Below are 26,417 nucleotides of genomic sequence, written 5' to 3'. Positions count from 1 at the left end.
CCAATTAGGGCCCACATAATCCAACACCAAATTGAAAAAAAAAAAATGCACTTTTGTCAAAGCCGACTAGCATCATTTCACGTTATTTTTCGTGACCTCCCATGGTTTTAAAACGCCATTAAATGTACGGAAGAATAGTTGAGTCAAACATAATGACATTATTATTTACTTGCATAATTGGAATGTCTTTTGGTAAATGTAGGCCTACATATACAGGCTTATATTTTTTTTTGTCACACACTAAATTTGTTTTATGGGGTAAGGGGCCCACCAAAATATTCGTGAACCCGGGCCCAAACGTTCCTAGATACGCCACTGGATCTACGTGCTCATAAACAACTGCTTAAATCATATTAATATTAACAACCTGTTATTTAGAGAAAAACAATCGCAATGTTAGTTGTATAGACGAAGTATTATCTTTCTTTAAAAAGTATTTTAAATGTTTGTATTATTTATGTTAAGGTAGGCTACTAATTTTCAATGTTGTCTGAAAAAAAAAATTGTTTAAATCACAGGCAGCATCGAAAACTATCTGCATGCGCAGCTGTTCAATTAATAGATCGGATATTCCCAGAAATACGTCAATAAACCATTCGGTATGAAATGAGACAACAAAAAGTTTTGTAAACAAAAAAAAAAAAAAAAAAGAATACAATAGTTAATAATATTGTATTGTAGTGTAAAGTGATTCATACAACTTTGTTTTGAAATTCCATTCTTGTTGTGTTTTCCTTCTCTACACTTGCTCATTTTACTCACGATTCAGAACTTGCCTGTTTTTTTTTTTTTTTTTAAATATTTTAACTTCTAGATCTAGATAGGCCTATATAGTAAATCTAGGATAATCTAAATCTAGATCTAGTAGCCTACACGGTCAGGGAACTTGAGTCTAACTCACTCTAAGTCTAGGAATAGATCTAGACTCTAGATCTACTTATTGATTAGTCTGGTGATATCATCAAGCCAGGACAACGACAAACTTGATACAAAGTTGAGAAAGACTTTCATCTTTTTTTTTATTAAATGGCATTGAGGGCCAAACTGTAGCAGTTTGGCGCAAATGTATCAAATCAAAGCGATAAATATCAATAGGCTATCTCAACTACCTGTATCTCATTTGTGTGATACAACTTTGATGCATCGATAGTAAAATCACTAAATTTAAAAGGCCTACAGGATAGAAGACTCAAAAGTAAAGTAGCAATTATACATAAAACACTAAATCATAATTTTCAATTGCAAAAACAAAATTTAATAATATACTCAGAAAGGTACAAGGGAAAAGGCAAATTTGTACAAATGCTCCTTCTTCCCTAGTGCTATTAGAGCATGGAATGGGTTGCCTGAGCTAGCCAGGAAAACCAGTGACTTGGCAGACTTTAGGTCATTGGTTAATATACATGACTAGATGCATGACGCCTAGGACGTAATCATCATATAATTGTGCACAATTTCAACTTGATCCAAGATTACGTGTACAAACTTTTTACCAGACAGACAGTGAGACAGACAGAAAGACAGAGTGAGGTTATATAAGCTTTATAAATACGGGGTACGTTGTTATTTAATCTTAAATATAGATTTATGTTTTGAAAGAGAAATAAAAAGCCTCTTGTATTTTCATTTGTTGAAATTCATAATGAATCTCAAAGATTTTAATCATTTTCTGTCATCTCCCATCATTTATAATTAACAGAATTTGGAAGCAGCAATGTTATACCACTCAATGACATCACACAGCCTGTTCATTCCTGTCATATTGCTTTGGACTGAACGCATTTCCGGTAAGTTTTCAAACTACCTTTTGTATTCATCTCATTTGATTTCCACGGAAATTTAATGATCTCAGTAATAATCTTGCTTTTTATTTTGAAGAAACTTCTATTACTTATCAGTTTATAACATAGGCATTATGTAGTTGGCAGCACAGCAATGTGTAATTGGCAGCACTACCTACAGGTCTGCTACAGTTTTTCACTAATGCCAATTAATAAAAAGATGAAAGTTTTTCTCAACTTTGTATCAAGTTTGATCGTTGTCCGGGCTATACAAGCTTTTCGTAAATAGCTTGAATTTTTTTTAAACCGGAAATATGACATCTTTAATGGAATGTAAATAATCATTATTAACCAAGAAGTCTTTAGACTAACAACAAGATTAGTAAGATTCCGGTTTCCGTGAGATTCTTACTCAACGATATTCCCATCAAGACAAATAGGTCACTGTACAAGACACAATCGTCATCCCAACAGCAACGTATGCATCAGAGACATGGAAGTCATCTGCCGAAATTGAGAAAGGACTAAATGTGGCTCAACAAAATGGCTGAGACGGATTTTAGGAGCCAGTTACACAGATCGGGTCTCAAACAAGGAAATCCTATGCCGAACTGGGAGTCGAACACTTAGTGAGGTTGTGACAGAGAGTTGCATGATATTTGCGGGACATGTTCTACGACAAAATGAACTACGCATATCAAGAGTTGCGATGAAATGGAGGCCAATACGAGGAAAGAGCAAACAGGGACGTCCTCATTTAACTTGGCGCCACACTATCATGGAGGACCCCAGAACAGTGGACACTAGGTGAGAGGAGGCTTCAGACGTTGCCAGTGACAGATCTTTGTGGAGACAGCTTGCTGCCCAATGCGCCGAACGGCGCGGGAGGTCCTAAGTAGGTATAAGACAAGCCGCTAGGTGGAATCCTGAAGAAGCCAGCTTTGTATAATGAAATTTAAAGTTGTATAGTTGTTAGGTAGGTTAATTAATCCGGGTTTCAATCTCACTAGTATAATTTTGTAAAAAAATAAAAATAAGTGCATTAATATCCTCTGAATAGGTAAGAGAGTCTCCGATGGGCGAAAGGCAACCTTGGTAGTTCTAAACTACTGGGGATAAATCTGATATGCAAAGACGCTGTGAACATTTTCTTTCAGAAAGCCGATATTCTATTTCTCATTTTTCCCTCTCTTTAACTTGTACGCTACTGTGAGGTTCTAGGGTTTAGACTACTTTAATCCATACTTATTTTCAAGGTGCTGTGTAGTTCCGTTATTTAGACCAGGCTTGTTTCCAATATGTCGTGTGGTCATGATATTTAAACCTGACTGATACCTTTTGATAACCCTTAACATTTTTATCTGATGTGTTTTTTGTCAACCCATTTAGACTTTTGTTTACTTTTTTTCCCATTGACAGCTCCTTCGACTGTGTTTGGAAAATATTTCATCACAACAGTTCCTATAATGAATTACTCTCAAAATGCAGTCACTCAGTATATTGTGTTCTCATTTTTTACACATTACATGCATGTGTTAGAAGTAAGTTGACTCTACCATTTTGTACATGTAACATTTATATATTAGAAGTAAGCTGACTGTATCATTTTGTACATGTAACATTTATATATTAGAAGTAAGCTGACTGTATCATTTTGAGATATTATCATACTACATTTATATATTAGAAGTAAGCTGACTATCATTTTGAGATATTATCATACTACATTTATATATTAGAAGTAAGCTGACTGTATCATTTTGAGATATTATCATACTACATTTACATATTAGAAGTAAGCTGACTGTATCATTTTGAGATATTATCAAACTACATTTATATATTAAAAGCAAGCTGGCTTTGTAATTTGAACATGTTACATTTTTATGTTAGATGTACAAGGACCAGGGACGGCTATATGGACATTTGGGCAAATGCCCGGTGGGCCGATATCCCAATGGGCCGGTAGGGCCACCTAAAGGGCCTTATGAATGCATCTTTAGAACGTATTAAATTGTTTAAGTTTTTATAATATTTCTTTTGTAAACAGGGGCCCTCTGAGCGTCGTGCTTAAAAAAAAACTTTTACAGACTCTACAGTGTAATGCTAATTTAATCTAACACATTTTCCGAAATAATGTAATAGCCTATATCAGTAGACAGTTTTACTAATAGGCTTCATCCTTTTAGGACCTACTTACTAAGTAATTGTATAGAAATACCCGGGCGGGCCAATCTTAACACCCAGTCCGCCTTTGATTAAAGGACTATAATTTGTTCATGTCACTAAAGGCAGATTCTGGGTAACAAAGAGACGGAGCTACATTAGTGGAGCTGATATAAAAGTAGAGTAGAAATCTTTGAACCCAACAAAATATACAGAGAAGAAGAATAAATATTAGAGAAATGACATTTGTAGATATTGACGAGGGCTATGGATATATACATCATAGAAGAACTATTTAAAGAAGTGTTTTGTTTTTTCAATAAATACAATGTTATTATATTGAGTCATGGTACTAAGTGAAGCTATTGAGCTACATGTATTAAATCTAATTAATAGCTCAAATGATCCTGTCATTGATTAAGATATTCTTTTTCTTTTTTTTTTCGAACTTGTGTCGGATTGAACAAAAAATTGTCGCTTGCAGGGACATCCTAATTAAATGTGACAGTAAACATTGCAGAGGGAAAGTGCGTTTGTATAGAATACATCTAAATATTGGAAAGCAAGTGGGCAATATCATTTCAAAACATCGCGTTTGTGGTGCAGTTCTTTCATCTTAAAACAAATGTCAAGTTCTTCAAGAGCGTAAGAGCGCTGGGGCACTCGGTCAGGCAGCCAAGCGCTTCCCACTTAAAAGTGACAGGTGAAGCCAGATTGTGCTACATAGAATTAATTTCTCCTTACCTACAGGTGATTGTACATGAAAAGTTCCAGAAACCGAGCGTTTATATTTCCATAGACCAACCTCAATCACTAACAGAGACAGTCCTGCTGATAAAGTTAGTATATATATGCAATTATACATTTTAAAAGCGATCCACCATCCACAATGACCATCTCCAGTAATTGATCAAAGGGAAGAACTTCTTCCGTCGGCCACTAATGAGATCGACCCATGATCAATCATAAATTAATTGATTATTTAGTAATAGTTGGGTCATATAAATACATAAATATATACGTACATAAATACATCTAATATATAAAGCAGAATGTAAGGCGTATGCATGTGTGTATGCCCCGCATAAATATCAAAACCGTTTGACCAATCTTGATAAAACGCGGCATAAATATTCCTTAGATCATGGCGGTGACCGAGTGTATGTTCAATGCCCCCCTAAAAATTAAAATTTCTAAATTTATCCATATTAAAGAGCGAAATTCTATTACAAAATCAGATAAACCCGGCGCGCAGGCCGCGGGTGATATTTGGCTAGTATATATTTTATATATTAGGGTCAATTTCATTCATGCCCTATGTAAGAAGTTCTTCCCTTTGATTAATTACTGGAGGTGGTCATTGTGGATAGCTTTTAATGTGAAACGTAAATATCTGTAAATTATATACATACGAAATGCATTTTCTTTTTAAAACAAATAAAAACGTATTCAGTACATTATGTAGAGATGGGATGAACGAAAACATAATTTAGTAATATCGATGTTTTTTTTTGCGAACACCTATTAGAGAAATAGCGAAGCCGTTTGCATAAATGTTATTAAAATGTAGCGAGAAATTTATTTCAATATAAAACAAAAAAAATAAGTATTCCTCCTGCATTTGTTAGTAGATCGAATTCAAAGAACCTATAACTTAGTAACATAAATATTTTTTTAGGACATTATTTTAGAAAATAACAAAACGTTCCAAAGTCATTCAATACAAATTTACAGAAAAATCACTCCCCTAGTTTATACTATAAATAGAAATATTTAAATAGTGAAAAAAAAAAACGAATTTTCATGCAAATTTCCTTACATAATAATTTTTAAACAAAACGTTTCGCTTTTAGTAGTCAAAATGTAACCGTTGCACCAGAACTTTCGATTCTGCAAAATATCACGAAGTCAAATTTTAAATATCTTTTCTAGTTTTTGAGATCAAAATTTGATAGACAGGCTAACAGACAGACCCTGGCAGACCACATGAAACTAATAGCGACTTTTCCCCTTTTGGGGCCGCTAAAAAAAGAAAATGAAAATCATTTCAAATATAGAAGTATTCTTATTCTACCCAAGATCATTTTCATTAAAGTCACTACAAAACTATACCAAACCCAGGGCATCAACTTACTAGAATCCGGCCCTGGATATTTATTTAATTCAGATATACTGATATATGATTTTTTTTTTAAATCCCAAGGCATGCAAAATTATCAGACTCTTTCGCAATAATGGTAGCAATAAAAACAGTTTCTGTTCTTCTCAGAATGGGACAGACGTTTACATTTTATATATTAGTGTATTTGTTCCTTTCTCTTCAGTTTATTTTTTAGTTGACATGCTACTTTAAATCTGTTCAAATACTCTTGGCAGCATGTCCCTGTTAGAGATCAACGTGAAAACATACAGATTCAACGCAGCGGAAGAGTTTAGCCTGATGGTCTATTTATTTGGTGAGGAGTCCGCTGCCTCGTTTATCGCCATCCCCGTGTCCGGCTGGGGAAATAGTTACTACGTTGTTACACTCAGGTGAATATTGGATACAAGCATTTGTATATAGATGTCTTTCGTAGTCTCTTCTTATCTATCTACTTATGTACTTTATTTATTTACTTATCTATGGTATACCTGTAGAAGCCATTCAGGCTGGAAAGCGTACCCTAATGAAGCCACTCCATGAACTGCCAAGGAATGGTCCCCAGGAATTGTAGGATTCAAGCATAGTAACAATTTACAAAAATAAAGGCGACCGCTCCGATTGCAACAGTTATAGAGGCATTTCATTTCTTTGCATAGTTGGGAAGGCTTATGCCAGAGTAATTCTGAAGCGGCTGCGGATCTTGGCAGAATCTCAGCGTGGCTTTAGGGCCGGTAGATCCACAACAGATATGATTTTCTCCCTTCGACAGCTACAGGAGAAGAGCAGAGAACAAAAGCTGTCCCTCTTTATAGCTTTTATTGACTTGACCAAGGCGTTTGACCTTGTCAGCAGAACCGGTCTGTTTGCCGTATTAGAGAGAATTGGCTGTCCAAACATGCTACTGAAACTAGTATCAGCTTTTCACGAAAATATGCAGGGCACTGTACAGTTTAACAGTTCCGCCTCTATGTCAGCGGAGTAAAGACAAGGATGTGTTCTGGCTCCAACACTATTCGACATCTTCTTTTCAGTTGTACTCATCAGCGCTTTCAAATCCATGGAAGATGGAGTATATATCCACAGTAGATCCGATGGAAAACTATTTAACCTGGCATGCCTTAAAGCCAAAACGAAGAGACGGCGTATCTTGATTAGGGAACTGCTGTTCGCCGATGATGAGGCACTCGTATCTCATTCACAAGAAGGATTACAGAGGCTTGTGAATGCTCTGGCAGCTGCTTTTCAAGACTTTAGCCTTACGATAAGCATCTACAAGACCGAATTCCTGGCACAAGATGTCGCAGAAATACTAGCGATACATATTGGAAATCACTAACTTACGGTGGAGAAGGAATTCACCTACTTGGGAACAACAATAGTCAGCAACCTAGATTTAGAAAGTGAACTGACAAAAATAATAGGGAAGGCTTCTGCAAGAATGGCGAAACTCTCCAAGCGCGTCTGGGAAAATACCAAATTGATTACGGCAACCGAAATCCTAGTCTACAATGCCTGTGTTCTGAGCACACTTCTTTATTTCATTTGAGAGCTGGGCAACCTACATGCGTCAAGAGCATAGATTAAATAGCTTCCACTTACGCTGCCTGCGACGCATAATGTGCATCTCCTGGAGAGATCATGTCTTCAATCAGGACATTTTGAAACGGACCGTTATGCATAGCATATATGCTCTTCTGACACACAGAAGACTACGCTGACGCGGACATGTCACTCGCATGCTAGATGGAAGAATCCCTAAAGACATCCTATGCGCTGAGCTTGCGGAGGGAGTCAGACTCAAGGGCCGCCCAAGACTATCCTACAGAGATGTCTGCAAGCGAAAACCACAGGCATCAGCCAAAGTATGTGGGAGGAGATGGCCCAAGACCGGACAGCATGGAGACAGACTGTACGTGCTGGTACGAACTTCGCTGAAAGCAAAAGAAACGAAGCTGCATTAGTCAAAAGAAAAAGAAAGAAAAGAAAGCTGCCCTGTCGGCCAGCCCTAGTACAGATGCATATATATGCACGAACTGCGGCAAACTCTGCCGCTCCAGGATTGGCTTGATCAGTCACTCCATATTCTGCCCCGTTTCAAGCCAGTGACTCACCTGGACGCATCCATTGTCTTCAAAGACAGAAGGAACCATATATCTACTTATCTATCAACTTTTCTATCTATTACATATCTGCTTAACTATGTACTTGTCTATCAGCTTATCTATGCACTTAGTTATCTTCTTATTTATCTACCTTTCTATAAACTTATCTAACTACTTATCTGTCAAATTATATATAACTATTTATCTGTGTAGCTATCTATCTATTAATATATCAATATATCTATTTGCATATCTGTCAACTTATCTATCTAGATATATCTACGTATATGTGTACTTATTCTTCATATCTATCTGCTTATCTATTAACATCTATATACTCATTTATCTGTGCTGTTATCTATTTACTTATCTATGCAGTTATCTATTTATTCAAATATCTATATACTTAAGTCTCTTTCAGCCGTAAAATGACTATGAGAAGATGAAATGAAAGCTATCTACTTCTCTTTCTTCTTATTCATCTTCTTATCTATTTAGGTATTATCTATCAACTTATCTATCAACTTATCTATCAACTTATCTATCAACTTATACATCTACTTATCTATAGACTTAGAGTGACCTTATCAATCTACTTACTTTTCTACTCATCCATCAGCTTATCTGTCAACGTATCTAGCATGGGTGCCTGTTCGTGTGATATGCGCTCTGGACTGTCGTCCTTTGGTCCCGGGTTCGAACCTGACCGTCGTCCTGCGGGAGGTTTGGTGTAGGACGTAATGATCTTCAAATCTGAAGGAACATCCGGAAGTTGAAAAAAAAAAACAAGCCCAACACACTATCAACTTTAAAACGAAATCTTCCAATATTTTCTTGTATTAACTAGTCTATATTTTCTTATAACTAAGTAGAATAACGTATACCAATATCGTCTTCTAACTATCTACCTACTTACTTTCAACTACACAGACTACGTCATCATGTCCGTCTTTCGTCTTTACCTGCAGCGACAATCCCACAATTCAACTTGTGTCACATGACATGGTAAGAATCATGGTCACTTTTAAATTTGCAGACGACATCGCGACCTGGAGCTTCATGAATGTCTCTTACACAACCGGGATGACCATGGAGATAAGTCTGGATAAGTAAGTTCTCCACCCCTTCCTCCTCACCGACTTGGTTATTCATCTTTATCTTATAAGTCTACTATCTTATACTTTAAAGACATTCATGGAAAATAGAATTAGACTTATTTAGTGAGTTTGTCATAATCGACTGGTATAGCCTACATTAATAAGCACTAAACACTAAATTTAAAGTCTGTACAACTGCTTATTTTATTATTCTACCTGTCTCTTACATAGACTTATCTTGCTTTAATCCCCCCCCCCCTCCTATTCTGTGAACTAGATATCCTTTACACGTTTCATGGGTTCATTCATTCAACATATCATCCAAAAATATCGCAGGATTTCTACCATGGTCGTGGTTTGAGCTCTGAACTGTCGTCTCGATGTTCCAGGGTTCGAACTCTGCCCGTCGCCATCCACCGTCGTCCTACGGGATGTTCGGGTTAGGATGCAGGGCCGGCCTTTGACCTTAGATAACGTTAGGCCCAAAGCTATGCAAATTTAGTGGCCCCCAAATGAAACAGATAAAAAATAATAATAATAAAAAGAAAAAAAAAGTCTAGCGGATAAGTGTATCTATTTGTTCTCTAATTTTTTTTTATTCTTGTGCAAGGCCCCCACCAATTGGCGGCAATAGGAGGCCCTTGGCGGCTGCCTAGTTTGCCTATGCCTAAGGCCTGCCTTGTAGGATGTTATAATGTTATGTGAAGGAATGTCCCAAACTTGTAAAACAAACAAACAATCCCTGAGTTTGTCACTACATTACAATAACCTTTCCTGACCAGGCAAAACGAGCACATTGACGAACACGATCCTCACCTGTGTACGTGTCAAATGTTCTAAGTTTGTGTTTGTAATGTTTGTATTGTTTACTCTCTGACAGGTGGACCACATTCCCCATACAGAATTGTACACATTTTTCCCACAGCGACAATTACGACATTAGCTGGACAGGTAAGTCCTCATTAGGTGTTCGAAGACCGTCTGTATGTCTCTGACTCCATCGCTTCTCGATCTTCTAGTGATGTTTCTAGTGATGTTTCTAGTGATGTTTCCCTTTGTGTATCTTTGGTTGGTCGCATGATATTCATCTGACGCCATCGCTTCTCGCTCTTCTAGTTATGTTTCCCTTTGTGTATCTTTGGTTGGTCGCATGATATTCATCTGACGCCATCGCTTCTCGCTCTTCTAGTTATGTTTCCCTTTGTGTATCTTTGGTTGGTCGCATGATATTCATCTGACGCCATCGCTTCTCGCTCTTCTAGTTATGTTTCCCTTTGTGTATCTTTGGTTGGTCGCATGATATTCATCTGACGCCATCGCTTCTCGCTCTTCTAGTTATGTTTCCCTTTGTGTATCTTTGGTTGGTCGCATGATATTCATCTGACGCCATCGCTTCTCGCTCTTCTAGTTATGTTTCCCTTTGTGTATCTTTGGTTGGTCGCATGATATTCATCTGACGCCATCGCTTCTCGCTCTTCTAGTTATGTTTCCCTTTGTGTATCTTTGGTTGGTCGCATGATATTCATCTGACGCCATCGCTTCTCGCTCTTCTAGTTATGTTTCCCTTTGTGTATCTTTGGTTGGTCGCATGATATTCATCTGACGCCATCGCTTCTCGCTCTTCTAGTTATGTTTCCCTTTGTGTATCTTTGGTTGGTCGCATGATATTCATCTGACGCCATCGCTTCTCGCTCTTCTAGTTATGTTTCCCTTTGTGTATCTTTGGTTGGTCGCATGATATTCATCTGACGCCATCGCTTCTCGCTCTTCTAGTTATGTTTCCCTTTGTGTATCTTTGGTTGGTCGCATGATATTCATCTGACGCCATCGCTTCTCGCTCTTCTAGTTATGTTTCCCTTTGTGTATCTTTGGTTGGTCGCATGATATTCATCTGACGCCATCGCTTCTCGCTCTTCTAGTTATGTTTCCCTTTGTGTATCTTTGGTTGGTCGCATGATATTCATACAACACACGAAAAATATAATTAGACGGAGCTTCAGCATTTCTGAAAAAACCCTACTCCTCCTTATGTGTGCGGGGAATGTCTATACTTCAGTACTTTATTCACTTCCTTATCTCGTCCTTTAACTCGTACTTTATCTCGTCCTTTATCTCGTCCTTTATCTCGCCCTTTATCTCTCCTTTCTATCTCGCTGGAGTCAATGCTTTCCGTTGTGTGACTGGTCTTGCGGTCCTTTTGCAGGTACAAAGATAATGGGAGACAATTCATTCGGAGTGGTAACCGGAAGTTGTTTCTCCAAGACTTTCATGTGTGAAGATGCCAAAGTGACCCATGATCAAATGTCGTCTGACGCAGCGCTTGGCAAGTGAATCCCTAACTCTGCATCGCCTTATAATTTGGAATGAAAAGAATACATTAATGTAGTCAGGGCTGGCCTTGGAAAATTGAAGACCCCAAGTAAAGTTCCCCTTTCAGACCTTGCGATCTATAGGGAAGATAATGTAAAGGTCATCTGTTTCTGTTGCCAACGGTTAACGAGGGTGTCATGTGGCCAGCACAATGCCCAACCGCCTTTACTTTTCCCCAACTAATGTCAGGTACCCATTAGAGCTGTTGTCCAAACATACCGCAGTGCGACGGGTATGGGAGCAGGCAGGGTTTGAACCCGGGACCATCGATAAATCCAAACGACAGTCAGGATTAGTTGGGTTACAGATTCACTTCTTGATATGATACTACTGCTTACATAATAAATGAATCTGCACCCCTAAGCTGTTAGAAGATAAACTATTTTTTAAATAGATTATAAATGTAAGTTTTGTTCAAATTGTGTAATACAATTAAATCTAAATCTAGATCTATGTCTGGTCTCTATTTATTATAATTTAGATTGTCGTCAACTGTATAGCCTAATGATGATATGTGAAAACTGAGTGGTGTAGTGATGGTTCATATTTTTTAAAACTTACAATTGAAACGAAGTTCGAATTAAAATTCTTTTTGAAAAACAACATTTGAATCATTATTCTATTCCATGAGTTAGTTAATAATGGAAAATCTATTTTATAATGATCTATTGATACTTTTTCAATTGTGACCTTAGATGCAATTTTTTGTACCAATGCGCGAATCTATGAATGAAGCTTTATTTATTAATAAAGAAACTTGTGACTTTTTAAATAAGACTTACTTCCCCTGAAGTTCTTCATTGAAAAGTGGTGTAATTTAAAAAAAAGTCTGCTTGCATATATAATTTTAAAAATTAGATAGTTCACTTTCGGAAAAGAAAAAAGTAGCCGTTGCATCAGAACTTTGGAAGATCTAAAATATCATGATGTCCTATTTTTATTTTCTCTTCTAGTTTCTGAGATCTTAACGGGACGGACAGACATTTCACACAAAACTAATAGCGTCTTTTCCCCTTTCGGGGGCCGCTAAAAAAAAAAGAAAGCGATGAGAGCAACATCCGGTGTTATTAGCGCCACAGCAAACATGTGACATGACCTATATTTATTTTGCAGAAATGCTTCTCCCCCAAGAAACTTATGGGAAAACTTTCGTCATTCCGGAACTTTGTGTGGGCAGAAAACACTTGGGCTGTTACTTCTTAACGGCGGGGGAAAACAACTCGAAAGTCTTCATTCACGAGGCGGAGGACGTGGTGTTGATAAATCTCCGGCATGCCGGAAAATCAGAACAGGTAACGGTAAAGATGGCAAAGCGGCTCATACATTTTTTTTTCGGGGCCTGGTGGCTAAGTGGAAAAGCGCTTGGATTCTAAACCGAGGGGTCCCAGGTTTCAATCTTGTTGAAGGTTGGAATTTTGAACGCCCCCCCTCAGTTCACCCAACTTTAATGAGTTACAGACATTAGTTCGTTGAGCTGGCCACACAATACCCTCGTTAACCGTTGATAGAGTGATCGGAATAATTGGCTTTCTAAACAATTTATTTTGTATCACACTATAGCTTGGAAGGGCTACGTGGCCGAATGTTAAAGAGCTTGGCTTTCGAATTGATGGATCTCCAGTTCGGAGACTGTGATTTTGATGTTAACAAATCTTACAACGCATGTAAATCAACCAGCTCTAATAAATATCTTACACAAGTTCTGGATGTAAAAGCAGTTTGTCGTTTTGCTGGATACGTTTCTCCCTCGTTGGCCATTGATACAGATGACGTCTAGATCCCAGGGTCTCAAAGGGTTGTTTTTTTTATAACTTTCTTACCAGTTTAATTTGAAAGACTCCTTACATGAGTTTGACCTTTCTTACACAAAATGAGATCACATAGAAACTCTTTTGGAAAAGAGAAACAAATTCTGGTCGTTGTGTTGGTCGCACGAGACTAGGCAAACCAATTGTTCACAAAATTGTAAGCTTAACACTTTCAACGTTTTTACAAATTCTATACTTTTTATGGGAGGCGTATTGGCTGAGTGGTTAAGCGTATGGTTTCCTAATCTGGGGTCCTTGGTTCGAATCTCGGTGAAGACAGGGATTTTTTAAATTTGGGATGTTTAGAGGCCCTTGAGACCACCCAAAACTAATGGGTACCTGACTTTAGTTGATGAAAGTAAAGGCGGTTGGTCTTTGTTCTGGCCACACGACACCCTGCTCGTTAACCGTTGGCCAAATAAAGAGATGAGCGCTAAAATCAAATGCCCAAAAGGTCTGAAACGGGAACTTTTACTCTTGTTTTAGAGTGATTACTTAAGGTTTAACGCAGATTTTCTCAAAAGTTCTCTTGTGCTCCTTCGGACGAAAAAAAAAAAGAATTTAATTTCGCGTAACTCTTATTAGAATCATCGGTGCAAAGCGTCGTTTACCATTATTTTTTGTTATGTATAGCAAAATTTCCCATAATCTGAGATTTTGATGTAGAATTTTTTTATTTTTTTTTGGGGTATGATTTCAGCGCAAATACCAGGGAGCCACTTACATCAACAGCACTAATGGGATTCAAGTGGCGATCATTTGGCACTCCCAGTGTGCCGGACGTGAAAAAAACATCTCTATCGTTTTGGGAGATGTGGCTCTGTCCATAATCATCCCCATGCCTCTGTACTACTATTCCTACTTTTGGAAGTAAGTCTCACATCGTTGTTATCTTAACGGTGCTGTTTGGTGCTCAACTTTTGATGACGTCATACGTTTGGAAAATAAGTCTTGCTATGCCGTTATCTGAATGGTGTTTAATTTTTGATGACGTCTTGCGCCTGAAATTCAGCAGTACAGTGAGAGACGTTGTACCCACACACGTACACAATTGTATCTTGGAAAAGGAAACTACCACACGAATACGAATACGCGCACTTTATTACAGTCACATGATTGTGGGCTTTCCGTGGTGGAAACCCCCTTGGACCCAGTTGTCTTTGATATCCTAGACAATCTATAGAGTTAAAAACAACAACAAAACAAAAAAACATAAACAAACAAATAAAACATGAAAAACATTTTTAAAAAATAAATAAATAAACCTTATACAAAGTGTGATTGAACCCATTAGTTTGGATCAGTTGTGTCATTTAATTTGTAATAGACCGACAACAATAAATGTGCGGTTAATTATATTTTTATCAATTAGTTTTGTTTAGCGCTATTTCATGCTTCCTCAATACGCCATGATCCTGTCACTTGTCTGGACCAGATGGGGCAATGGGAGGTGGGGAAAGAATGTAAGAGATGTCTGGGTACATTTCAGCGTCATTGGTTTTTAAAAGCATCTACAAAAGGTAAATAATAAACAAATAAGGGGAACAACCTGAGTTCAAACTTCTACCTCACGGATCCTAGGGCCGGCGTGCTGCCCGTCTGCTAGTCAGGTACTTTTGATGTGTGAAGATTTATATTTTATAATATATTGTTTGTCTTAATTTAGAGCGGCGATATATAAAGGAGACGTCAGCTTATATCATCACTTCAGTCTGTGACGAGATGTTTAATTAGTTAATTATTTGCTTGTTTATTTAAGTCTAGGGGAAATTTTATTAATTTATCCTGCTCACATATACAAGATTTTTAACAGGCACACCGCAACTAACAGTAAGAACAGACCAGTGAATTAAATGCATAAAATAAAATGATTTAATGATTTAAAGTTTACAATGGATAATTGATAAATGATAAAAATAATATAATCAAGAATTGAATTGAAGGTGTTAATATCTAACTTAATTGATCATCATGGATTGCTACTTTAGGCGTGAATGGAAGAGAAGAGTGTTCCTTTGTCTGGCTACTTATATTCTTAGTAGCTAGCCCGTGGGTCGTCTTCTGGCGGTCGAAGGACTGGCACTCAGAAGGATGAGTCCTCCGTTCTGTCTTAGGACGTCGGCTCGTGATGTTCTCTATGCTGTAGGCAAGCTGGCTCTGGGGTGAGGCCGCTGCCTGTTTAGCAGTAGAGAGGGCTGGTGCTGCAGACTAAGTTGTAGTGGGGTGGACCTCTCAGCTGTGGTTTCTAGCTTGTAGATGGCCGTGCTGACTCACACCAGTTTGTCTTCTGCAGCGAAGGTTGCTCTAAGCGATCGGCATTATGCAATAGCTATTGGGCAGTGGACAGTTTGGGCCGGGTACTGGGCAGATGATACTGGGCAGTATAGGGCACTGTGGACACTGGGCAATATTTTATGGCCAAGGACAGTAGGCAATGCCTTCTTGCTGACAGGTATGTAATGGGGGGAGGGGGTTATCTGGTGTGGTCGGCCTTGGTTACAGCTTCAAGTGGAGATCTGGTAGTTATAGCAACGGCAAGCAGTTACAACAAGCAGTTACCGCAATCAGTCCAGCAATCGGGTACAGCAATGGGGATAAGACAGACAATTAGGAACCTCATTAAGGCATTGAGTAGGGATTCCCATATGCTTTGCAATCATTCATTGGTATCAATCCCAATAAGGCATTTAAGACAACTAAGTATAAAATCGTAAAGCATGCATATAACTCAATAACAAACAAAATAAGGAAGACAACCACAATAAATGTATTGTCATATAATGTAGGAGGATACTAGTCAATATTCATCCGTTGACGGTGATTACGCTGATAAGTAATCAGTCATAGTAAAATGGGGAATGAGCATAGTATTTCAAAGGAAAAGATGAAAATAAAATACTAGGGATCGAGATACAATGAGTAGGGTTTGATATAATAAATCAAAATTAAACTCATCCAAGGAACTATAAGTTCACAAGTGCTTGAGACATAATAATATGTATGACGGATATATAATAGGAATGTGAGATACTTACTTTCCCATGCGCTCTGTAAGTTTAGAGCACTGTGATCTAAGTTCTTAGACAGTACTTAGATTCAGGAAAGGTTATTGTTTACATCAATCACTAAGATACAGGAATGGATGAAACATAACAAATCAAATACAATAACTATGGTTTCAAATGTAGACAACCATAGCGGCATTAATAATACTATATGAAGATATTGCATCGACATAAAATAGTACAATGTACATACATAATAAAGTCATAATGTAACGTGGTTGTGCAAATTTTTTTTTTACATGTTTCGGATGCTCCTTCAGAGTTGAAGATAGTTTACTTCCTAGTCCAAACCTCCCGCAGGACGACGGGGGATGGGAGCGGGCAGGGTTTGAACCCGGGACCATCGATAAATCCAAACGACAGTCCAGCGTGCAAACGCACGACCAGGCAGCCATCCTAATGTGTACTCACACATTCCTATAAAATGAAATAAGTATAGCAAAATATTTACACTCACCCGTTTGTCCCTAATGAAACCTCACAAGTAAACTTCCTAACAGAGGAGACTGTATGAATCCTAGTGGGCCTAACTTAGAATGCTTTGGTCTCTCTCTATATATAGATGGGACTTTTCGTTTAAAGGGTGGGGAAGAAGGCTAGGTGATTTTCTCACATGTATCTATGTACCGGAGATGTCAGGCGTCAGATTTATAGTCAATATTCGTTGCCTACCGTGAGAGTAAAAAAGTACCTGTCCAGCCCGAGTGCAATACTATTCTTAGAACGGTGCGTATCCTTCGGGGGGGGGGGGGAGAAATAGGTGTGAAAAGTTATTAGACCGCTGCGAGTAGCGCTGGTGCCGCGACCATTGTGTGCTGGTCACCTGCACAGCGGTCAAAAATGAAAAGTTAGCCCTAGAGAAGCTAGTTAATGTTTTACATCGAGATTCGTCCCGTGAGAAACAGTACGAGGGGAGATAGATCCTAAAATAAATTAGTTATGGGTGGACATGTAAATAATTGAAAAGTTAAAATTTAAAGCTTCTCACGGTTTGCTGGGAAAAACTCAAATGAACTTTTGCATGCAAGTTTCGTATCGTCACACAGTCAAGTAAAATTTCTTTCCCTTGTTTGAGATAACATATATATTTCAGCTTGATCCGAGATTGGCTGCTCGGAGGAATAACGTGTATAAACTTTGGTAATTTACCAGATTTGAAATAAGCTTTTTTTTACAAATGTATTGCTAAGTTATATAAGTTCTGTCATACTAACTAACTACATTTACAAAAAAAATGTTTACTTTTTTTTAAAGAGAAAAAAATCTTTTATATATATATATATATATATATATATATATATATATATATATATATATATATAAGTGGAATATAATTTAAACCAATAATTAATAAGTAGTTTTTTATATTTTCACGTGAACTGCGGCGCACTCATGCACTAAAGGAATTATTTTTTTGTTTACGGAAATGTTTTTATTTTCTTTAGGCTTTGAATAAGTGATTGATCCTTTTCAAAACAATTAGATCAGTTAGATAATCATTATATGACATCAGTTAGGCCAGGCTCACATCTAGCTTCACCTTTACTTTCACCTATCCCTAGGTCTGCTGGACCGCTGGGCACCACACAGGATCTGTCAACCTTCTTTCTTTGATAGAATTTCATTCTGATATTCTTTCTGAAAATTTTGAAACCTGCCTTTTTACATGCCTGGGTGAACCACTTCGGGAGCCGATTATAAGTTTGTGTTTCCACACAAACTGTCTTTGTAACCTTGTTTACATTGATCCACGTCTTGTCTATGCCATGAATGATTATGCGAAGTTTAAACTATCCGAGAATGGGTGTGGGAGAAATAACATGTACATTCCTTTTACCGGACTGACAGACAGAGTGGGTTGATATAAACTTTGTAAAAAAACAACCAACAAATAAAGAGCATTTGCTGTTTCGCAAGTCGATACATCCACAGCGTCAATAGATTTGCGCATACAGTTAACAATGATTAAGGCAGTGTTTCTCAAACTTTTACAGGTGGCGCTTCGTAATAGAAAATATTTCGTTCGAGCCTATCTTCGCCAGCTGGGAGCTTTGGGGAGCGTTGTAGGTTTCCTCATTGGGATTCGGGTTTTAAAATGTAAGAAAAAAGGAAAGAAACTAAAAGATAAATGATAACAAAATTTTTTGTTTCTATTTTGCATACATCTTTACATACACATTAAAGCTGCTAGTCTTTTTTTTTTTTGTTGAAACTCGTGTTTTGTACATGTTTTTTTAAGTGTTTTGTATACTAGAAAATGTTCTTTCTGGATGTAGTATTGGAGATGAGCAGCTTCCCCTTCCGTTCATTTAGGGGTCTGGGCGAGCGCTAAAAGCTAATCAAGCGAGGTTCGAGTCGGAACCCCGGTGCCATGGGTTTTCCTGCTTTCTTATCTTCAAAAAACTTTCCCCTGGCGTCTACAACGCTTTCTTTCTCGTAGTAAGTGTAGCGCATGTAAAAAAAAAAAGGTTAAAGTAAAACAAAGTTAACATTTGACCCGGAAACAGATGACCTAAGCATCGTCTGCTGAATGGAATGCTGAGTCTTCAAGGTAACATACCTATTTTACTTTTTAGACTTGTTAAAACTATGCCAGCAGGACCGGCCTTAGGTAACTGGAGACCTAGGCGAAGTGAATAAGGTGGCTACCAGTGAAATAGAAAAAAAAATTAACAAGATCTAAACTTTCATTAATAAACTTTTAATCATACTAGAGAGTAGAGATTTGATCCATATTTTGCAACTTTATCTTGAAAATTTTTTTATTTGAGTCCTTTGGGAGGCCCCCACTAATCGGAAGCCCAAGGCGGTTGCCTAGTTTGCCTATGCTTAAGGCCGGCCTTGATGCCAGGATTTACAGTTATTTATATTTTGATTTTGTCTATCTCTAACACCAGAGTGATAGACTCCAACAGACCAGGGGGTGTGTTTTATCACTATTATACAACAATATTTAACCAGGCGAGTGTACCGAATCTAAAAGGTGAACATAGACTTAGTTCCCAAATGTAAGTAAACATGGAAGTTTGTTTGTGTTTTGTTTGGGGACACATTTTCTGAATTCTAAGAATTGACCAGATAAACTGTAGATTACATCAGAATAATTGGGCTATGTTTAGACCAGATTTTAACTTTGATGTCTGCGATGTACAGACGTGTCCTATCATCATCGAAAGCTTCTTTCATTTTGAACATCCGTTTAAATTGTATACAAACATTGCGCCAACATTTTATTCAGCAGATCTGCTTATTGAGACAACATCGAAGTATATTTATAGAATATAAACGTAAGATACCACTCACTGACCAATGCCGTGATCATGAAATCTCTTAATACTGTCGTACAGATCCACGAGAAATTTCGTACGCATACTACGCAGGTTCCTTTTACCTCGTAAGTGTTCACTAAGAACCGGATTTCAAATTTTCGCAGCCTGACGACTGGTATTCGCGAAAAAACAGCAAACTTTCTATGAAGCATTTGAATTTTTTTTTCAGTATTTCCCCAAAATGCCGCAGTCTACATATAAAGAAACAGAAGAAAAAAAATCACAAAGTCCGTATTTTTAATTAAAGCATTTTTTTATTAGTTTGCCCTAAGTCTACGTATTTTTAATATGCTTTACGTCATTTCCGCTTCCCTTTAGATGCGGTCTAAATAACAAACAAAAGCAATCCCAATAGCAGTAATAAGATAGATCTAGAGTCCTTTCTTATTTTGGTACTCTGTAACACTGTAAAAAAAACAAAAACAACTAACTAAATCACTATAGCATTGAAAATCTAGATCTATTCTAATTTTGCCAAATTCATAAAGGGTCAAATAAACAATTTAATTAATAAAACTAAATCGATATTTCTTTTTATTGAGAGAACAAAATACCAAGATAAATGTAACAAGATTACAAAGAGAGTTTGTGTTGCCACACAAACTCAGAGGCGGCCCCCGTGGGAGACGGATCCCTGGTCGACTGAGGATGGCATCGAGCAGGGTATGAAACCGAGACCATAGAGATAATCAGTCCTGCGCGCTAACCGCACGACCAGGCATTGCTCTTAATCTAATGACAAACTGGTTACAAACGAATAGCCTACTATTGATAATATACCTACACATTACGGAATGACAACTACCGGATATGTACAATATGTCAGAAGAGCGATTTTAGATGATCTTTTGGTATTGAGCATTTTCATTTAGGCCTAAATGGAACTAGAATGAGGATGTAAATCTACCTAAATTAAACTACTAATTTAGCACTCTCAATATCTACATCTACTAGATATAGATCTAAAATATATAGGCCTATTTGGGATAATATAGATGTAATTTAGATAAGATTTATATACAAAAAAAACAACAACCCGATAATCAAATAGACAAATTGCAATATGAAATATTAAAATAGTAGATTAGTTTTAGTATTTTATAACATTGCAATATTGACATATTGACAATCTAGACTTTAGAAATAAAAATCTACACTTTAGGCCTAGAAATTAAAATTTTAGATCTTGATTTAGTCTAAATCATGGCTGTCTGGTAGTGCGGTTTGCGCGCTGGACTGTCGTTTGGATTCATCGATGGTCCCAGGTTCAAACCCTGCCCGCTCCCATCCCCGTCGTCCTACGGGAGGTTTGGACTACAACTCTGAAGGAACATCCGAAACATGTAAAACAACAAACATTCCAAACTAGACCAAGAAATTTTAAATCTAGATTCTATAATGATTTTAATTAGAACTTAAAATCTAAATCTAGTTTTAAAAATCTAGCTCTAGTGTAAGAAAAAAATTTAGATCTAGTGTAAAAAATCTAGCTCTAGTGTAAAAAAAATCTAGATCTAGTGTAAAAAAAATCTAGATCTAGTGTAAAAAAATCTAGATTAGATCTAAATCTAGCTATTATGTCTTTTTAAAATGCGAGTAACATTACGAGGTTTAATAAACATTACTATACCGAGTTGTTTTAGCATTTCATTTAAAGAATTTATTCCATATGACGTCAAAGGAAAAAAATCCACCACGTCACACGGCCTAGTTAGACTAAAAAATATAATCTATAAGAGCAGCTTGTTGAGGGTTCATAGACATTGGTGCACCGAGTGATTTCTTTTAGCATTTCATTTAAAGAATTAACTCCATATGACGTCAAAGGAAAAAAATTCCATTACGTCACAGTCCTAGTTAGACTAAAAAATGTCGTCTATACGAGCAGCTTCTCGAGGGTTCATAGACATTGGTGCACCGAGTGAGTTCTTTTAGCATTTCATTTAAAGAATTAACTCTATATGACGTCAAAGGAAAAAAATTCCATTACGTCACACGTCCTAGTTAGACTAAAAAATGTCATCTTTACGAGCAGCTTCTCGAGGGATCATAGACATTGGTGCACCGAGTTTGTTCTTTTAGCATTTCATTTGATGGGCTAGTTAGACTTAATATATATATATATAAACGGATTAAAGACGCTTTTTTTTTGTTTTGTCTGTCAGTCTGTCTGTCCGTTATGTTAATAGCGAGAAAAAAAAAAGACTAAAAGCTATTGAAAATCTGATTAAAATTTAATTTCCCTTCCGAAACATCGCATTAGTTTTAAGTTTCTATAATAGATTGTTCCGGATGTTTATATATTTATAGTGAGAGAAAATAAGAATTCCAGATTAATCAAATGCCGTTAATTAAATTTGTGGGATGGTCTGTTATGAAAATTACATGTACCATAGTCTTATGGAGGTTTTTTTAAACCATACTTTGGTGTTAGGAAGTTGTTTTCCTTAAAAATCGGAGCATAATATTAACAATAATTAGATTTTCTAACGCTTTAGCTAGAAAGTTAAATGTTAAACTATTTTTCATAAGAAATCCGGAACAACCAATTTTCGTAAATGAGAAAATTATTTGTTTTATTTATTACAAGAGGGATTTCAAACATTTATTAGCGTTATTAGATTTTTCATATAAAATTCGGATCATTTTTGGCGACGATTTGTAAGAAAATTAAGGTAATGTAGTTCGATTTCTTTTTCGAAACAAAATCCGGAACATTATTTACCGATTAAACAACTTTTATTATATTTCGACAAGAAAATTAACTGTAAAATAAGTCTAAAAATTGATTTTCAATAGTCGTTTCTAGTTAATTACTTTCTTATTTTAAAATCCTGAATAACCTATTGTCGATATTTTTGAAAAAAAAATTATTTGACATAAAGTTGTTTTAAATTAAAAATTCGGAACAATTGATATTGATAAATAAACTATAGTGACGTTGTGTCAAAGAATATAAGTGTAATATTAGTCAATAATGCGATTTTAAACAATTATTTGACATAATTTATTTTTTATAAAACAATATCCGGAACAACTTTATAGTTAATGAAATATAAATCAGTATAGATATTTTAATTTAGCATTTATATTGCTATTTACATTAAAAACCGGAACAATATATTAAAGATCATGTGTTTCTTGCAACGTTTAAGCATGGAAATAAAATCTAATATAAGTTAGAAGAGCAAACAAATATTCATTAACATTGATTTGTTTTTCACAAAACATCCGGAACAATCTATTATAGATACTTAAAACTATTGCAATATTTCTGAATGAAAAATTAAAGGTTAAATCAGATTTACAATAGCCTCTAGTGTTATTTGTTAATCTAATCGTGACGGACAGACCGACCAACAGACAAAACGCACAAAAATAATCTTCTTTTATTTGGATGGGGGCACTAAACAAAAAATAAATAAAATCTGATTTTTTAAAAAAGTTTAAGGAATTGGTTTAGCATCTGTTCATGTTGCGACGTTACGCTTCTGCACGAAAGTCGCTGCATAAAAAGACCATTTTAAAAAATGTGCGTGATATTTACATACAAAATGCATTATTAGCCTTTATAAACAAACAGAAATGTTTTCTTTTAATTTTATTAGCTAGTTGACCAGAAAAAACACCTTTAACTATTATTTATATTTGTTGTAAACATTTCTTGTACATTTTATCAATATATTTGACTTAGTGATACTGAAAATACACAAAAATTGTCCATCTTTGTTAGCATATTGTAACATTGCCTCCCTTACATTTACCTAATTGTTTTAGAATTGGTGTATTTTTCTGAAAAAATCGCTTGCATAATTAATTTTATAAATTAAACGGTTTGCTTTTAGAAAACCAAAAGTAGCCGTTGCACCTAAACTTTTCAAGCCGCATTTAATGATGAAATAATATTTTTCATATCTCTTCTAGTTTTCGAGATCTGAGTGTGACAGACGGACAGACGGACAGACGGACAGACGGACAGACGGACATTTTGCACAAACCTAATAGCGGCTTTTTCCCCTTACGGGGGCCGCTAAAAAGGGGGAACAAGAAGGACTAACTTTTTGTACTTGTCGGAGATAGGGTGATGGGAAGGGATAAGTAAAAGTGCTACGAAAATTAACGAGCCCAAAATATGAGAGTGTTGGGGGCGCATTATGAAACAGTCACATTTATATAGATACATTCTAACGGATAGTACATATACGTACTTTATTTCTAAAATGATAGATACAAGATAGATAGATACAAGATAGCTCAATGACTAGTGTATTTCTAGTATTAATTGCTGCTCTTGTAAAGATACTATTGAACAGAGAGATCATGTAAATCCTGTCAACAGTAGAAATATTCTATCTCTGTTAAGTCATTTTTTGCTATTAGATAAGTAGGCCTAGAACTGCTGCGAAAAGATTTTATTACCATTTACATACTTTATACCACTATTAAGTTTGATTTTAATTTATAAGGATAATATTTATCATTCTGCAATCACAAAGATATAACATTAGTCATAAGTATCGTATTGTATCCTCTTAGAGTTATAAAAACATTATAGAAAAGGATTTTATCAAAGTAGGGTTACTCCACTGATACAACTCTATTATGGACTGAATAGAGTCTAGTCTAAGAAGATGTTTGACTGTCATCTCTAATGTTTTTCAACTAGATCTACTTCAAATATACCAGGTCTGCCAGATTGGAAATTTGGCAACTACATTGTGAATATCATGGGCTTTGATAACAGGGCTTTGCAACTGTTTGCATCAGATAAACGACCTTTTGGTTGCTATGTCTACGGAGTGGCTTACCAAGAGGCATTTTTACGTCCTGCAGGATTCATATCGAGTCCTATTAATGTAAGAATAGGGATATATGAATTACTTATAGTCCTATTAATGTAAGAATAGGGTTAAGTGAATTTATATAGTCATATTAATGTAAGAGTAGGGATATATGAAATATATATATTATAGTACCATTATTTATAGAGTAGGAATATATCATTTATATGTAGTCCTAGTAATTCTAGAGTATAAATATATGATTTATATCTACTAATATTAAAGCAAGTGTATTTCTCTCTCTATGTCTCTCTTATTGTCTCTTTGACTGAATATGTCTCCAACTCTTTCTGTCTCATTCTCTCTAACTCTCTGACTGTCTTTCTCAGTGTCACTGTTACTCTCAGAATCCCAGTCTTTGTCTATCTCACGGTGTCTATGTGTATCTCTTACTTTCTGTCTCACTCACACACACTACTTCTCTCTCTCTCTCACTCTCTATCTCACTCTCTCCGTCTCCCTGTTTCTCTATCTCACTCTCTCGAAATGCCTTTTTCTATGTACCCGACTTTTATTCTAACACTCTCTCTCTCCCACTACGTTTGTCTCTTTTTCACACACACTCTCACTGTCTCTCTCACTCTCTATTCTCTTCTCTCCCTCTCTCTGCTACTCTCTCACCTGCGTGTGTATATATATATATATATATATATATATATATATTCACTTGATAACCAGAAATGCACCAGGTTGATGGTTTCCATGGAACCAGGAGATCTCATTGACAATGATTGTGATGGTCGCGTTGATGAGGAAGTTGCAAATGAAAGAGGTGGGTAACAAAAGATAAGATTCACTACAGACATTAAAGGTATGTAACAAATGATAAGATTCAATACAGACATTAAAGGTATGTAACAAATGATAAGATTCACTACAGACATTAAAGGTATGTAACACATGATAAGATTCACTATAGACATTAAAGGTATGTAACAAATGATAAGATTCACTACAGACATTAAAGGTATGTAACACATGAAAAGATTCACTTCAGACATTAAAGGTGTGTAACACATGATAAGATTCACTATAGACATTAAAGGTATGTAACACATGATAAGATTCACTACAGACATTAAAGGTATGTAACAAATGATAAGATTCACCACAGACATTAAAGGTATGTAACACATGATAAGATCCACTACAGACATTAAAGGTATGTAACACATGATAAGATTCACTTCAGACATTAAAGGTATGTAACAAATGATAAGATTCACTACAGACATTAAAGGTATGTAACAAATGATAAGATTCACCACAGACATTAAAGGTGTGTAACAAATGATAAGATTCACTACAGACATTAAAGGTGCGTAATGAATGCTAGGATCTGCTTCTGACAACATTTCGACACTGCTCTTTGACATTGTTAGATAAGTTTCAGGGAATCCTTGATATTCAGCTCTTTTGATAGATGAAGCAACACAGTTCAATACTCACATAATAATAACCGCAGGGGCATATACCGTAGCCTACTTCGGAATATTATTTCCAGACCTTGTCCATGCTATTCAAAAGTAAATACAACCTGCCCACCTGCGTACCGATTTAAAGTATTTTCACTTTATATACTTTAATAATCCAATTAGCAATAATTATCACTAATGCAATGTTATCTACGAGTATTTAAACAGCGTTAAAGCATAAAAATATAAATAAGTGATAGCTACCTTTTCAATGAATATTTCAAAATCAATAGGTTAAAG

At 36.2% G+C, this 26,417-nt stretch overlaps 2 protein-coding genes across 2 annotated transcripts in view; both read left to right on the top strand.

Moving 5' to 3' along the window:
* Positions 1-1,700: 1,700 nt before the first annotated feature.
* On the top strand, positions 1,701-11,649 carry LOC106055564 (uncharacterized). The gene is made up of 7 exons (XM_013211867.2): positions 1,701-1,787; positions 3,201-3,322; positions 4,698-4,786; positions 6,324-6,479; positions 9,161-9,301; positions 10,170-10,240; positions 11,493-11,649. Exons 1-7 carry the CDS (start codon positions 1,715-1,717, stop codon positions 11,618-11,620), a joined length of 780 nt encoding a protein of 259 aa, XP_013067321.2. The 5' UTR covers positions 1,701-1,714; the 3' UTR covers positions 11,621-11,649.
* A 1,125-nt stretch (positions 11,650-12,774) lies between these two features.
* LOC106055574 (multiple epidermal growth factor-like domains protein 10) overlaps positions 12,775-26,417 on the top strand; it is a 57,917-nt gene continuing 44,274 nt past the window's right edge. The window contains exons 1-5 of the mRNA XM_056016268.1: positions 12,775-12,951; positions 14,168-14,337; positions 19,430-19,540; positions 24,528-24,717; positions 25,381-25,474. Coding sequence (XP_055872243.1) covers positions 12,775-12,951; positions 14,168-14,337; positions 19,430-19,540; positions 24,528-24,717; positions 25,381-25,474 — 742 coding nt within the window. The remainder of the gene's footprint in view (positions 12,952-14,167; positions 14,338-19,429; positions 19,541-24,527; positions 24,718-25,380; positions 25,475-26,417) is intronic.

Source organism: Biomphalaria glabrata, chromosome 17 (genome assembly GCF_947242115.1).
Source record: "Biomphalaria glabrata chromosome 17, xgBioGlab47.1, whole genome shotgun sequence".
NCBI lineage: Eukaryota > Metazoa > Mollusca > Gastropoda > Planorbidae > Biomphalaria > Biomphalaria glabrata.
Note: the sequence above shows the minus strand (reverse complement) of the source record. Positions and strands in the feature narration are given on the sequence as shown.

Coding starts and splice junctions, on each gene's coding strand:
- LOC106055564 (XM_013211867.2), top strand. CDS start 1,715: ATGTTATACCACTCAATGACATCACACAGCCTGTTCATTCCTGTCATA. Junction 3,323..4,697: donor ATTACATGCATGTGTTAGAA/GTAAGTTGACTC, acceptor CCTTACCTACAG/GTGATTGTACATGAAAAGTT. Junction 9,302..10,169: donor ATGGAGATAAGTCTGGATAA/GTAAGTTCTCCA, acceptor ACTCTCTGACAG/GTGGACCACATTCCCCATAC.